This window comes from Pseudophryne corroboree, chromosome 11 (assembly GCF_028390025.1).
Source record: "Pseudophryne corroboree isolate aPseCor3 chromosome 11, aPseCor3.hap2, whole genome shotgun sequence".
Classification (NCBI taxonomy): Eukaryota; Metazoa; Chordata; class Amphibia; order Anura; family Myobatrachidae; genus Pseudophryne; species Pseudophryne corroboree.
The window spans coordinates 132,251,866-132,267,656 of record NC_086454.1 but is presented as its reverse complement, the minus strand read 5'-3'; the positions used below and the strand labels follow the sequence as shown (position 1 = coordinate 132,267,656).

At 45.5% G+C, this 15,791-nt stretch overlaps 1 protein-coding gene across 2 annotated transcripts in view; it reads right to left on the bottom strand.

Annotated features, from left to right (window-relative positions):
* SCYL1 (SCY1 like pseudokinase 1) overlaps nucleotides 1-15,791 on the bottom strand; it is a 179,565-nt gene that overhangs the window by 36,186 nt on the left and 127,588 nt on the right. For both annotated transcript variants that reach the window (XM_063944813.1, XM_063944814.1), the window contains exons 17-18: nucleotides 324-405; nucleotides 56-208 (exon numbers count right to left, since the gene is read on the bottom strand). In XM_063944813.1, the coding sequence (XP_063800883.1) occupies nucleotides 84-208; nucleotides 324-405 (207 nt within the window). In that variant the 3' untranslated portion in view covers nucleotides 56-83. The remainder of the gene's footprint in view (nucleotides 1-55; nucleotides 209-323; nucleotides 406-15,791) is intronic.

Here is a 15,791-nt window from a genome sequence, read left to right as displayed (position 1 = left end):
TTGTTTTATGTTTCTTAAAACAAAAATAAATGTTAAAACAAAAAATAACACGTACCTCCCCCAATCTCGTCTTAGGTCTCTCCTCAATCTAGTTTTCTCACTCCGAGTTTTAGGGGTCCCTTGGCAGCTCTCTTTTCTGCTCTCTTGGCTTCCATTTCTCGCTGACGTTCCTCTCTCTTTCTCCTGGCAATTTCAGTTTTGCTGAGACCTGTCATTTGAAACAACTAAAACTTTAACATAAGACACTTAACACATGATCTGAAGAACCAGAGCAATATACAGAGTGGTATAGAGTAATTAACTACTTTCTCTTGTAAATTCACCTTGATCTGCTTCCACAGACTCCCAGTTGTCCTCTCCACCCCAGTCTCCGCCGCTCTCTGAATTTAGATTATCATCTTGTTTCTGCAGAATAAATCATGCCTGAGGTTACTGTACGTTCCATCATGGTTATAATATTCCCTGTCAATGACTAGTCCCACTACCAATCAGTAGTAAACATCCTTCATAATAGGGGATCTGAAATCATGAAACCCAAGACATACTAACATCGTTACAGTTTCAAAGAGGGGTATCCAATTAGCCATAGTAATTTACCGCGGCTAACTGGTTCACCGATGGGGGGGAAAGGGGGGCTATCCAATTAGTCCTGATGAGCCAGTGCTTATCCCTGATGCCGGTATTTATCGGGAATAGCATAAACTGCGATAAGTGCCCCATAGACCCATGATAATGCGAAAATGCATAGGTCCGCGGGACCTAGTTGGATAGTGGAATAATAAAAAAAACAAATAATGGGTGTATCGCAGGTAATTGGATACCCCCCAAACTGTTAACTAACACTAAAAGGATGGAAAAACAAAGCAGAAAAGGGTGGGTGGATGTTCAGTGTATGAATCAGAGAAATGTATTATTTATACTGCCTATACAGTATATGCTTCCTATTCTTGCTGGAGCACACCATACACCACCTTCACTTGTGGAAGGTTGTTTATGGTGTGCTTCAGCAAGAATAGGAAGCGAATACTGCGACAAACAGACGCTAATGAAAGCAAACTTCTGTATCTTATGGTGCTACAAGTCTTAGGTCTACTAGCCTTTATAAAGGTGTAATTTTGGGATTCGGTCTGAAGATCGACACCGTCTAGGTCGACAATGTTTAGGTCGACCACTATAGGTCGACAGTCACTAGGTCGACAGGGTTGGAAGGTCGACAGGGTTCGAATGTCGACATGTGCTAGGTTGACAGGTCAAAAGGTCAACATGAGGTTGTTGTTTTTTTAAACTTTTTCATACTCAACGATCCACTTGGACTACGAATGGAACGGTAATCTGTGCCAAGTGAAGCAGTAGCGGAGCGAGGCACCATGCCAGGGGACACGGTGCACTAATTTGGCTTCCCGGTCACTGTACGCAGAAAACGACACACAAAAAAAAAAAACTCATGTCGACCTTTAGACCTGTCAACCTAGAAACCCTGTTGACCTTCCAACCCTGTCGACCTAGTGACTGTCGACCTAAACATTGTCGACCTAGACACTGTCGATCCAATGATCCACACCCGTAATTTTCTCTTTAAAAATACATTGAGAGAATCAACTGACCTCATCACCTATATAGTTAAACATCACAAACCTGTAAAAATTGAAAGAAATAGTCAGTTGTTGTCTTTCAACCCTGAAGCAGTCTCTTTGAGACGAAGCTCGTAGGGCATTGGATAAAGGACTACTCCTGAATTCAACGAATAATGACCACAACAAAGTGGGAAGTACATCACTATAGGAGTGATATTTTACAAGTGTCATTTCAACAAAAATGTACGTAATTTATAGTGTGACTAAATTGTCGTTGTAAAATCCATATTTGAAATACAGTGAAAATATATGTATTCAAAGAGTATTTTTAGTAAAGGGTGTCATAGGATTTTATAAGAGCCAATTCTAGGTAATATTCGGATTCAAAATAGCGCCCCATCTAGACATTAACACATACTGTATAACATTACTTAGGTCCCACTAACAGGGGTCTTCTACAGGGGAGCAGCCATATTGATCATTCTAAAACATTGCATCTAAACTTTATATATATATTTATATAAGATAAGATGTATCGACTGTTCGATTGAACGCAGATATATCACTCGTGCCAGACAGAACATCCATCAGACAGCCAACAGTAACTATTACTTCCTGAGAATCTTCTGGCAAGAATATCTTCTCCTGTGCGGTATTAAACATCAGACCTAGTAAAATTATTTGCTAAGTAGTCGAGCATCACGACTTGATTAAAAGTGTTCTGTATGCAATACTGGTGCCCGGGATGCTGAATGTCACTATCCCGAGCGTTGGGATGCCGGCAGGGTAAGCTAAAAAGCTGCGGAGCCTACAGCGAAACGCGTTAGGTGGTATTTTGGGTCACTTTTATCAGACTGATCGCTGCTTCCGTGTGCCCGGCCCAACACTGGATTTACAACTTTGGCAGAAAAATTGTGGTGATCAAATTCCATCTGGAGTATACTCAACGTTTTCCATAAGAAGGACAACGCAACCTAGTGAGGACCCCGGACCCTGAACGTTGTTCATTATGCTAAAGGGACATTATCAAAAGACTACACCTCCAGCGGTGCCAATGTGGTAAAGTTACATTACTGGGACTGTGCCATCAGTCATCTTTATTACTCCTTTCACCCATCTGCAATCCAGTCTAATACCAATAGGAACCAGTGACGTGCGATGGGGTGAGGCAGGTGAGGCAGAGCCTTTCCTGTCATACTAACGTTTGTGCCAGAATTTTTACTGTATAATACAAAGTACTATACTATGTATATGAAAAATACAAAGAATATGTTTGAAATGTCTTCTTTGCATTATTCTAATAATTTTTATAGCCAAAACTCTGGAGTAAAAAGTCTATGGCAGGTGAGGCAGTGCCTCACATGGATAACTTTTCTGCACATCTCTGATCAAAACTCACAAAGTTTCCAGGAGTTTATACTGCTGCACCTGTGTATAATGCCCAGATGTATCCTGTGGCTCATATATTGCATGTATATCTCTCTCTGGTGCTAGCCAGTGCCTCCTGAGTCATTTGGCTCACTGCATGTCCCAGATAGGAACGGATCACACCTTGTACGCAGCCTTTATCACTGTGACCCCTTTTTTAATACTGTTTTTATTTTTGTGTATTTTATATTAAATGTGAATTTTTCTTTCATTCAACACTTCTTATTCTAGTGCAACAGCTGTGTGTCAGACACTTTGTACAGGCTTGCCTCAACTATTTTTGTTGCGAAAAAGCGCTCAGAAATTGATGTTTTTTCCTTTAAAAAGTATCAAAAGACTTTAATAAAATATATAAATATTTTATTTTAAAAATATATACACCTAGCGGCAAACCATCCCCAGCTTTACCTACCCCTCTAGAGGTAATAGATCCTGGTCGCAGAGCACTCAGCCCAGTGTGTCAATGGATCTCCCCCATGCCGTAATCTCTATTCATGGGGCCTCCCCTACCGAGGGGCAGGGGGAACTGATAATCAGTCCCCCTTCTGCAGGTAATCTCTGCACATGATCAGCATCGACGTGCTGTGGAGAGGGCACTCATGCAGAACGTATTTGCTCCCATTTAAAATGGTGGACACAGCTTGCGTATCGGACGTATGTGATGTGACAAAGCCAGGTGACAGACACCAGGCGTGAGTGCCAGGCAAGTGGTTAAGCAGAAGCCCACCAAAGAGGAAGTTCAAATGAATAGGGAATTGACTCCTGAACCCCAGGGCCCAACACTAACTGTAAAACATTACAAAGTAATTGGACTGTTAGTGCAAAGTGAGAGAGACTGCTACAGTATGTCGTACAACACCGTCATCTGACACCATTTTTGACATAAAAAATCCAGAATCCAGTACTGATCATGTGAGGACACAGCGCACCACAGTGTGCTTACAAGCTCTATATAATTGGGAGAGTGATGTTATACTCCCACTACAACCTGAATGGAGTTTGATTATATGTTTGGGGACGAGTAAACCGCATATTTGTGTATCCACCCCCTTTTTTAATACATATCTTCTTGAAGTGTTTTAGGTTTTCTGTTTTGTTTGTTGTGTAATGTCGTGGTATACAGGTATTAGGCCTATAAAATTGTACTGTAAATTTATTTACTGATATATATTTTTTTGATTTCAATTAAATTTATATATTTTTATTCAGAAAGTGTTCTTTTTATATTTTTATGCTTATCTTTAAATATCTGATTTCATAAAGTGCCATTTTCTATAGCTATACGGTCAGCGTAGTATAACATACCTATATATTCTCATGTGATACATATTGAAAGGGAGTGTGGATCCCTCTCACTATTTTACACAGCAGTGACCTTACTTAGCCGACGATCAAGCGCGACCCTCACCCCTGTTTTGTTCCAGTACTGATCATGTCTTCAAACTCCTCTCTCCCAAGTGGGAAAAGCAAGGTTTTGGAATCAACTTTTTGACCAAGTCAAGTACCAGACCACACGCCAAACTAATGGTGTGGGAGACCTTAAGAAAGCCTCTAGTGCCTAACCCTAACCACCACCCCTCCCCGGGCCTTACGGTCACCATGATACTAACCTTCAGGATGTCAGCAGTTGGTGCTCCGGTGTCGGTCACATGACCACCAGGATGCTGAACGCATCCAGTTTCATCTACATAATATAGCATTGCGTATGTGTTTGCCTTATAATACACAATTTTTTTATAGATTCTATACATATATTAGCATCGTTTGTGTACTATAAATTGAACAGTTAACAATAAACCGTAAAGAGTACACTTTCTAGAAAATAGGATTTTAATTACCTAACGGTAATTCCTTTTCTCGTAGTCCGTAGAGGATACTGGGGTCCATTTAGTAGCATGGGGTATAGACGGGTCCACTAAGAGCCATGGGCACTTTAAGAATTTGATAGTGTGGGCTGGCTCCTCCCTCTATCGCTTCCTACCAGACTCAGTCTAGGAAACTGTGCACGAGGAGACGGACATACTTCGTGAGAAGAATAAATAAGGACAGTGGTAAGATTCCGAACCAGCACACACAACAAGAGGAAAGCTATGCTAACCAAGGTTGAAACAGGAACAGCAACGGCTGAATCAACATTAATTAACCAAGTATCCTTTATGGACAACGAGAAAAGGATTTACCGGTTGGTAATTAAAATCCTATTTTCTCTTACGTCCTAGAGGATTCTGGGGTCCATTTAGTACCATGGGGATGTACCAAAGTTCCATAAACGGGTGGGAGTGCGCTGAGGACCCTGCAGAACTGATTGACCAAACTGAAGGTCCTCAGAGGCCAAAGTATCGAACTTGTAGAACTTAGCAAACGTGTTCAAACCTGACCAAGTAGCTGCTCAGCAGAGCTGTAAAGCCGAGACACCCTGGGCAGCCGCCCAGGAAGAACCCACCAACCTAGTAGAGGGGACATGAACAGATTTTGGACATGAAAAACTTGCCGTGGAATAAGCATGCTGGATAGTAAGTCTGATCCAGCGTGCAATAGACTGCTTTGAAGCAGGACATCCAATCTTATTGGGATCATAAAGAAAAAACAGCGAGTCCGTCTTTCTGTGACGAGCTGTTCTTTTCACAAACACCTGCAAAGTCTTTGGATGTCGTGAGGGCTTTGAAGTAGCAGAGGTGTAGGTGACATCCGGAACCACAATAGGTTGGTTGATGTGAAATGCAGACACCACCTTTGGAAGAAATTGCTGAAGAGTTCCGAGTTCAGCTCTGTCCTCATGGATAATTAAATAGGGACTTTTGTGAGACAAAGCCCCCAGCTCCGACACATGTCTTGCTGAAGCCAAGGTCAACAGTGTGACGGTCTTCCATGTAAGATATTTTACGTCCACCTCCTGTAACGGTTCAAACCAGTCCGATTGGAGGAACTGCAGCACCAAATCGAGATCCCAAAGTGCTGTGGGAGGCACAAAGGGAGGTTGGATGTGCAGAACACCTTTCAAGGTCTGGACCTTAGGGAGAGATGCCAATTGTTTCTGGAAAAAAATGGACAAGGCCAAAATCTGGACTTTTATGGAGCCCAGACGTAGGCCCACAGCCACTCCGGCTTGTAGAAAAAGCAGGAAACTTCCTAGATGGAATTCCACTGCAGAAAATGTTCTGCTCTCACACCAAGAGACGTATTTCTTCCAAATACAATGGTAATGTTTAGATGTTACCCCCTTCCTGGCTTGGATCACAGTCGGGATAACCTTGTTAGGGATCCCTCTCCTGGCTAGAATCAGCCGTTCCACTTCCATGCCGTCAAACGTAGCTGCGTTAAGTCCTGATAGATGAACAGGTCCTGTTGCAGAAGATCCTTGCGAAGAGGTAGAGGCCACGGATCTTCGAGGAGCATCTCCAGAAGGTCCGCGTACCAGGCTCTTCTTGGCCAGTCTGGAGCAATTATAATTGCTTGAACCTTTCCCTTTTTATTCTCTTTAGAAATCTTGGGATCAGAGGAAGTGGAGGAAACACGTACACCATCTGATAGACCCATGGGGTCGCCAGGGCGTCTACCGCTACCGCCTGTGGGTCTCTCGACCTGGAACAATACCGCTTGAGCTTCTTGTTGAGACGAGAGGCCATCATGTCGATCTGTGGATATCCCCATCAACTTGCAAACATATGAACACCACCGGGTTAAGGTCCCACTCCCCCAGGTGCAGGTCATGTCTGCTGAGGAAGTCTGCTTCCCAGTTGTCTAGTCCCGGAATGAAGACCGCTGACAACGCCACAGCGTTTCTCTCTGCCCAGAGGAGAATCCTTGACACCTCTGACATTGCTGCTCTGCTTTTCGTTCCGCCCTGTCGCTTCATGTACGTTACTGCTGTCACATTGTCCGACTGGACCTGAATGGCCCGATCTTGAAGATATGAGGCATGCAGAAGGGCGTTGTATACAGCCCTGAGTTCCAGAATGTTGATTGGAAGGATGACTTCCTGACTAGATCATCTTCATTGAAACTGCACCCCCTGAGTGACTGCTCCCCAACCTCTGAGGCTTGCGTCCATGGTTAGCAGAATCCAGTTCTGAATTCCGAACCTCCGACCCTCAACGAGGTGAGGAGTCTGTAGCCACCATGGAAGGGAGATCCTGGCTTTTAGCGACAGACAGATCCTCTGGTGCATTGAAGAGCCTTGTAAGAGGCCACCATTTTCTCCAGAAGGTGAATGCATAGATGCACTGATATCCGGGTTGGCTTCAGGACATCCCGAACCATTGACTGGATTACTAATGCCTTTTCCAACAGAAGGAACACCTTCTGCGACTCCGTATCTAGTATCATTCCCAGGAATGGGAGCCTCCGTGTTGGCTCTAGGTGAGATTTTGGAAGTTTCAGAATCCACCCATGATCCTGGAGAAGTTTGGTTGAGAGAGCAATGTTGTCCAGCAACCTTTCCCTGGACGGTGCTGTTATGATGAGATCGTCAAAGTACGGAATTATGTTCACTCCCTGTTTGCGAAGTAGAAACATCATCTCTGCCATCACCTTGGTGAACACCCTCGGTGCCGTGGAGAGGCCAAATGGCAGGGCCTGGAACTGGTAGTAACAGTCCTGCAGTGCAAACCATAGCTAAGCCCGATGAGGCGGTCAGATCGAAATGTGAAGGTACGCATCCTTGATATCCAGAGACACTAGGAATTCCCCCTCCTCCAGACATGAGATCACTGCTCTCAGAGACTCCATCTTGAATTTGAACACTGGTAAGTACGGGTTCAACGACTTGAGGTTCAATATTGGTCTTACCGAACCGTCCGGTTTCGGTACTACAAACAAGTTGGAATAGTACCCCTTGTTTAGCGGATGAGGTGGAACTGGAACAATAAGGGGAGTCTGTACCAGTTTTTGGATGGCATGTTGTGAAGTTATACTTGCCTCTTGTGAAACTGGCAAGCCTGATTTGAAGAATCTGTGAAGTGGGAGCTCTTGGAACTCCAGTCTGTACCACTTGGAAACAAGATTTATGACCCAGGGATCCTGGCACAAATTTGACCAGATTTGGCTTAAGAACTGTAGGTGAGCAACCACCTGACAGCCTTCCAGGCATCGCGGTCCACCGTCATGCTGAAGGCTTTGAGGAAGCAGAGCCTGAGCTCTGTTCCTGAGCACCTGCTGTTGCTGGTTTGCATGGTTTACCTTTGGCGCCGCTGGAGGACATAGAAGCACCTCTGGATTTGCCCTTGAACTTGGCCATCCGAAAGGACTGTAACTTAGAAGCTGAATAAGTCTTCATGGTTGGGGGGCTGCAGAAGGAAGATACGTAGACTTACCCACAGTAGCTGTGGAGATCCATTTGTCTAATTAGTCTACAAACAAGGCCTCTCCTGTGAATGGTAGGCCTTCCACGCCTTTCCTGGAATCCGCGTCAGCAGTCCACTGGCGTAGCCACAAGCCCCTGCGTGCCGACACTGCCATAGCAGTGGTGCGTGCGTTAAGCACGCCTATTTCCTTTATGGCTTCCACTATAAAGTTTGCAGAGTCCTGTATATGTTGCAGGAGTAAGACCACATCCCCCCTAGATAAGGAATCTAACCCCCTCAATTAGGTTACCTGACCATTTTGTAATGGCTTTAGTGATCCACGCACATGCAATAGTGGGTCTCTGGGACACCCCAGCAGCTGTGTACAATGATTTGAGTGTAGTATAAATTTTACGATCAGCCGTGTTTTTCAGGGAGGCTGCACCAGGAACAGGCAATACTGTTTTACGTGACAGTCTAGAGACTGATGCGTGCACTATCGGTGGATTTTCCCATTTTTTCCTATCCTCTAGAGGAAAAGGAAAAGATGAGAGCAACCTTTTAGAGATCTGAAACTTATCAGGATTAACCCATGGTTCTTCAAACAGGGTATTTAATTTTTTTGACGCAGGAAAAATGACTGAGGACTTCTTTTTTACATAAAAATAAGATTCCTCACACTCCTCTGACACCTTATCAGGAATATGCAGAACATCTCTGATAGCCTCTATAAGAGCCTCTATTCCCTGTGACAGAGCTGCATCCTCCCCCCCTCTGAGTCCACCTCCCCCTCCTCCATGTCTTACCTGTCAGCGTCAGTCAGACTGCAGGATATGGGCTAGAGATCGCTTTTGCGGACAAATGTGGGAGGGGATTGAGATGCTGTCTTGGGGACAGAGTCTCTGCTCATAAACTCATCCACAGTTTGATTTAAGTATTGCGTCTCTTTCTCATTGCGGGACAATTTTGTAGAAAGAGTTGAGATCAGTTCTTTAAGAGAATTACAGGGGAGGGGTCCTGGGGTGCACACCGGTAATGAGAGGTACGACCCTGCGGAGACCTTTCAGTAGAACTGCATACAAAGAAAAAGGTTGCATGTGAACAATTCAAACATTACCAATTTATTAATAATAATCATTGCAATAAAATTTAGCATTTTGAGCGAGGTTCTTCGCATAGTTATGGCCATAAGTAACGGCTTGCCCACCGCGTTTAGGTGACCTCATTAGTCGGGCAAGTCCATAACATTTTGGGGGGTACAAATCTAGGGCGCGGGACCCCCGCAGTCTAAGAAATGTCAGGAACCTAATTAAAACCAATATATAGGACAGGTGGGTGTGGGTGCTACCGCCAGGCAGAAGGGGTCTCTGGCCTTCTATTGTGTATGTAAATATGTCCCAAAATGGTTAATTGGTAATGTTTGAATTGTGCACCTGCAACATTTTTCTTTGTATGCAGTTCCCCTGCCCTGTATACCCAATGTTGTGTATTTAAATACACAATAGAAGGCCAGAGACCCCTTCTGCCTGGTGGTAGCACCCACGCCCACCTGTCCTATATATTGGTTTTAATTAGGTTCCTGACATTTCTTAGACTGCATGCAGAGCAAGGTGAGTCCTGCACAAATGTATATTGGATTATCAGATGGGGGTGCATTTCCGGGGTGTGGGTCCCCCTGGACTGTTGTGGCTGTTTTGCCTCAGGAGCAACACATATTAACACTTATTTTCATATTTACTTTCATCCCTATCATGTGTTTTGTTTCAATGTAATTCATTTCTTTCCTTCACTTTTCACTACTTTACCTCTCACTTCATTACCTCTCACTAATTTACCCCTGCTCTTTTCAGCAGCCTCCCTCACTAACCTATTTTCACTATATATTTTTTCACTTTTGTGTTGCCCTAGGGTCACTCAGCTGCTTCATTTTTGGCAGGTCCCGCACCCTAGATCTGTACCCCCCAAAATGTTAGAGACTTGCCCAACTAATGAGGTCACCTGGACGTGGTGGGCAATTCGTTACTTATGGCCATAACTATGCAAAGAACCTCAATCAAAATGCAAAATTTTATTGCAATGATTATTAATAATAAATTGGTAATGTTTGAATTGTGCACCTGCAACCTTTTTCTTTGTATAAAGTTCCTTAAGAGAATTAACTCATTCCTTTTCAGCCCCGCTAGTCTGTGAACCCTGAGTAAACAGTAGTGAGCCCCCTGGTGAAGAGGAACACTCTGCGGTACAAGACACACACTCTTTGCCTGACATAATGTAATGTGATAGCACACACACACACACAGAGGAAAGGTTAAGCACAATTATCCCACAAAGAGCCCTTCAGGGAGACACAGAGATGTTTGGAGCCAGACCCTACCGCGCCCTTATCGCTAATGCCAAGCTTAGCCGGGTCGCAGACTAAGTACCCTGGTAGAGGACTTAGTACACTAATAATCGCTCCCCCCCAGCTATGACCCCCTGGTACCGCTGAGGTAATCTGGAGTCACACTAGAGGAGCTGTGCATCTCTGTCCTGTCAGCGTCTGTGTCCACTGCAGAGGGAAAATGGCGCTGGTGAGCTGCTGGATCCTCTCATAGTGGAGCCACGCCCCTTCAATGGCGCGTGGTCTTTGCGCTTTTATTATACTGGCTGAGGTAATTTTTGTGCATAAAATGAAGAGAACCGTTTTAAGGCTGTTGTGCCAGTATGGGTACTGTGTACAGTGTACTGGGACGCAGTTGTGCACTGTGTCCAGAGATGCATTCCGTCCCGTTTAGAAGCCGTGCATATCCGTACCCTCATGCCGCCATAATGGAGGGGCGCCCCACTAGCCGGAATGCTGGCTCAGTACTCACCACTCTTCATTCTTCTGGCTTTGCTAGGGATGGCGGCGTGTTGCGGGACTGTACGCTCGCCATGATGGGGCTTGTGAATAGGTCCCTCAGGAGCTCAGTGTCCTGTCAGCGGGGAACGGGACCATTAACCCTTCAAGAGGTTGGGATTTCCCCCCACCCTAAGTCCCACGAAGCAGGCAGGCTGGTGCCATCCAGCCCTACCTGAAAATAACCAACATATAAAATAAATTCAGAAAACTCTTCAGGAGCTTTCATAAGCGTGACCGGCTCAAATTCTTAAAGTGCCCAAGGCTCCAAGGGGACCAGTCTATACCCCATAGTACTGAATGGACCCCAGTATCCTCTAGGACGTTAAGAGAAATATTAATTAAAACATTATGCACATTGAAGTGTACTTATCTATTTTAATATGAGAGGAATCTATTTTAAGTCATCAACCAAACAGCAATGTTCCCACTCAACCCTCAAAGTACACCCTACAGCAGTAGTTGGCAAAGAGTGGCCCTCCAGGTGTTGATAGACTACACATCCCAGCATGGCCTGATTGCAAAACTATGGCAATGTATGTTGGGATGTGCCTACCCTACAGGCATGTTTACCTGTACCACTCAGACAGTTCTGTGTGCTGATGGTGGCCATACATTTACCAAGGAATTCCTATTTCTTTTTCATCCACTAGCGGTCACTGGAGTACTCTTGAAATATGGACAGGGCGTTAGCAGGGATAGGCATATTTAAATATTTAAATTAGTAACCTTCTTTCCCCTCCATACCCCCAAGATGCCTCAATGTTTTTTGTGCCTACCAGGGCATAGTCTAACAGAGGCTATTAAGCCTATGAGCATATATACATTTATTATATATATCTGGGTATATATTTATAATGACTTTCTGCAGGAATTTGGTGTCGGTCCTACAACACACGGCCACTGGGTGATTGTTATCTGTTGTCGTTTCAACTTTCTAGTTGTTCGTTATCTTATAATGTTTTATGTAATTCTCCATTGTTCATCCTCTCTTTCGCTCCTGTTCAGCTCAGCAAAAAATAAGATTTTAAACCTACCGGTAAATCTTTTTCTCGTAGTCCGTAGAGGATGCTGGGGACTCTTTAAGGACCATGGGGATAGACGGGCTCCGCAGGAGACATGGGCACTTTAAGAAAGACTTTAGGTCTGGGTGTGCACTGGCTCCTCCCTCTATGCCCCTCCTCCAGACCTCAGTTAGAGAAACTGTGCCCAGAGGAGACGGACAGTACGAGGAAAGGATTTTTGTTAATCTAAGGGCAAGATTCATACCAGCCACACCAATCACACCGTATAACTTGTGTATATACAAACCAGTTAACGGTATGAAAACAACGTAGCATCAGTCCAAAACCGATGAAAACTATAACATAACCCTTATGTAAGCAAAACTATATACAAGTCTTGCAGAAGTAGTCCGCACTTGGGACGGGCGCCCAGCATCCTCTACGGACTACGAGAAAAAGATTTACCGGTAGGTTTAAAATCTTATTTTCTCTTACGTCCTAGAGGATGCTGGGGACTCCATAAGAACCATGGGGATTATACCAAAGCTTCCAAACGGGCGGGAGAGTGCGGATGACTCTGCAGCACCGATTAGGCAAACAGGAGGTCCTCCTCAGCCAGGGTATCAAACTTATAGAACTTTGCAAAGGTGTTTGAACCCGACCAAGTAGCAGCTCGGCATAGTTGTAGTGCCGAGACCCCTCGGGCAGCCGCCCAAGACGAGCCCACCTTCCTAGTGGAATGAGCCTTGACCGATTTTGGTAACGGCAATCCAGCCGTAAAATGCGCCTGCTGAATCGTGTTACAGATCCAGCGAGCAATAGTCTGCTTAGAAGCAGGGGCGCCAACCTTGTTGGCTGCATATAGGACAAACAGTGCTTCTGTTTTTCTGACTCTAGCCGTTCTGGCCACTTAAATTTTCAAATCCCTGACTACATCAAGGGACTCGGAATCCTCCAAGTTTTGCGTAGCCACAGGCACCACAATAGGTTGGTTCATATGAAAAGATGACACCACCTTAGGTTAGAATTGAGGACGGGTCCGCAATTCCGCTCTATCCATATGGAAAACCAGATAGGGACTATTATGAGACAAAGCCGCCAATTCCGACACTCGCCTAGCCGAAGCCAAGGCTAACAACATGACCACCTTCCAAGTGAGATATTTTAACTCCACCGTTTGAAGTGGTTCAAACCAGTGCGACTTAAGGAAACTCAACACCACGTTAAGATCCCAAGGAGCCACCGGAAGTATAAAAGGAGGCTGAATATGCAGCACTCCCTTCACAAAGGTCTGTACTTCTGGGAGAGAAGCCAATTCTTTTTGAAAGAAAATGGATAAGGCCGAAATCTGAACCTTAATGGAGCCTAATTTTATGCCCAAATTCACTCCAGTCTGTAGGAAGTGAAGGAAACGGCCCAGATGGAATTCTTCCGTAGGAGCATTCCTGGCCTCACATCAAGAAACATATTTTCGCCATATACGGTGATAATGTTTAGCTGTCACGTCCTTCCTAGCCTTTATCAGCGTAGGCATGACCTCATCCGGAATGCCTTTTTCCGCTAGGATCCTGCGTTCAACCGCCACGCCGTCAAATGCAGCCGCGGTAAGTCTTGGAAAAGACAAGGCCCCTGTTGCAACAGGTCCTGCCGTAGAGGAAGAGGCCACGGATCTTCTGTGAGCATTTCCAGCAGATCCGGATACCAGGTCCTTCGTGGCCAATCTGGAACAATGAGAATTGTTCTCACTCCTCTTTTTCTTATTATTCTCAACACCTTGGGTATGAGAGGAAGAGGAGGAAACACATAGACCGACTGGAACACCCACGGTGTCACTAGGGCGTCTACAGCTACCGCCTGAGGGTCTTTTGACCTGGCGCAATACCTCTGTAGCTTTTTGTTGAGGCGGGACGCCATCATGTCTATCTGGGGCAGTCCCCACTGACTTGCAATCTGTCCGAAAACTTCCTGATGAAGTCCCCACTCTCTTGGATGCAGGTCGTGTCTGCTGAGGAAGTCTGCTTCCCAGTTGTCCACTCCCGGAATGAACACTGCTGACCGTGCGCTTACATGATTTTCCGCCCAGCGAAGAATCCTGGTGGCTTCCGCCATTGCCACTCTGCTCCTTGTGCCGCCTTGGCGGTTTACATGAGCCACTGCGATGATGTTGTCTGACTAGATCAGAACTGGTTGGTCGCGAAGTAAGGTCTCCGCTTGACGTAGGGCGTTGTATATGGCCCTCAGTTCCGGGATGTTGATATGAGGACAAGTCTCTTGACTTGACCAGAGACCCTGGAAGTTTCTTCCCTGTGTGACTGCTCCCCACCCTCGGAGGCTCACGTCCGTGGTCAACAGGATCCAGTCCTGAATGCCGAACCTGCGGCCTTCTAGAAGGTGAGCACTCTGCAGCCACCACAGGAGAGATACCCTGACTCTGGGGGACAGGGTGATCAACTGATGAATTTGTAGATGTGACCCGGACCACTTGTCCAGTAGGTCCTATTGGAAAGTCCTCGCATGGAACCTGCCGAAGGGAATGGCTTCGTACGATGCCAACATCTTTCCCAGGACTCGAGTGCAGTGATGCACTGACACCTGTTTTGGCTTCAATAGGTTCCAGACCAGAGTCATGAGTTCCTGAGCTTTTTCTATCGGAAGATAAACCCTTTTCTGGTCTGTATCCAGAATCATGCCCAAGAAGGTCAGACGAGTCGTAGGAACCAACTGCGACTTTGGGATATTGAGAATCCAGCCGTGTTGCTGTAACACCTTCAGTGAAAGGGAGACGCTGTTCAGCAACTGCTCTCTTGATCTCGCTTTTATGAGGAGATCGTCCAAGTACGGGATAATTGTGACACCTAGCTTGCGCAGGAGCACCATCATTTCCGCCATTACCTTGGTGAAAATCCTCGGGGCCGTGGAAAGCCCAAACGGCAATGTCTGAAACTGGTAATGACAATCCTGTACCGCAAATCTCAGGTACGCCTGATGAGGTGGATAAATGGGAACACGAAGGTATGCATCCTTTAATGTCTAGAGATACCATAAAATCCCCCCCTTCCAGGCTGGCGATGACCTCTCTTAGCGATTCCATCTTGAACCTTTTCAAGTATAGGTTCAGGGATTTTAAATTTAAAATGGGTCTGACCGAACTGTCCGGTTTAGGGACTACAAACAGGGTTGAGTAATATCCCTTCCCTTGTTGAAGCAGGGGAACCTTGACCACCACCTGTTGAAGATACAATTTGTGAATTACATTTAACACTATCTCCCGTTCCGGGAGAGAAGCTGGTAGGGCCGATTTGAAAAACCGTTGAGGAGGCACCTCTTCAAATTCCAGCTTGTAACTCTGAGAAACAATTTCCATTGCCCAGGGATCCACCTGTGAGTGAACCCAGATGTGGCTGAAAACTCGAAGACGTGCCCCCACTGGGGCGGACTCCTTTAGCGGAGCCCCAGCGTCATGCAGTGGATTTTGTAGAGGCTGGGGAGGACTTCTGTTCCTGGGAACTAGCTGTGTTGTGCAGCTTTTTTCCTCTGCCCTTACCTCTGGCAAGAAAGGACGCGCCTCGTACTTTCTTGTTTCTTTGTGATCGAAAGGACTGCATTTGATAATGTGGCGCTTTTT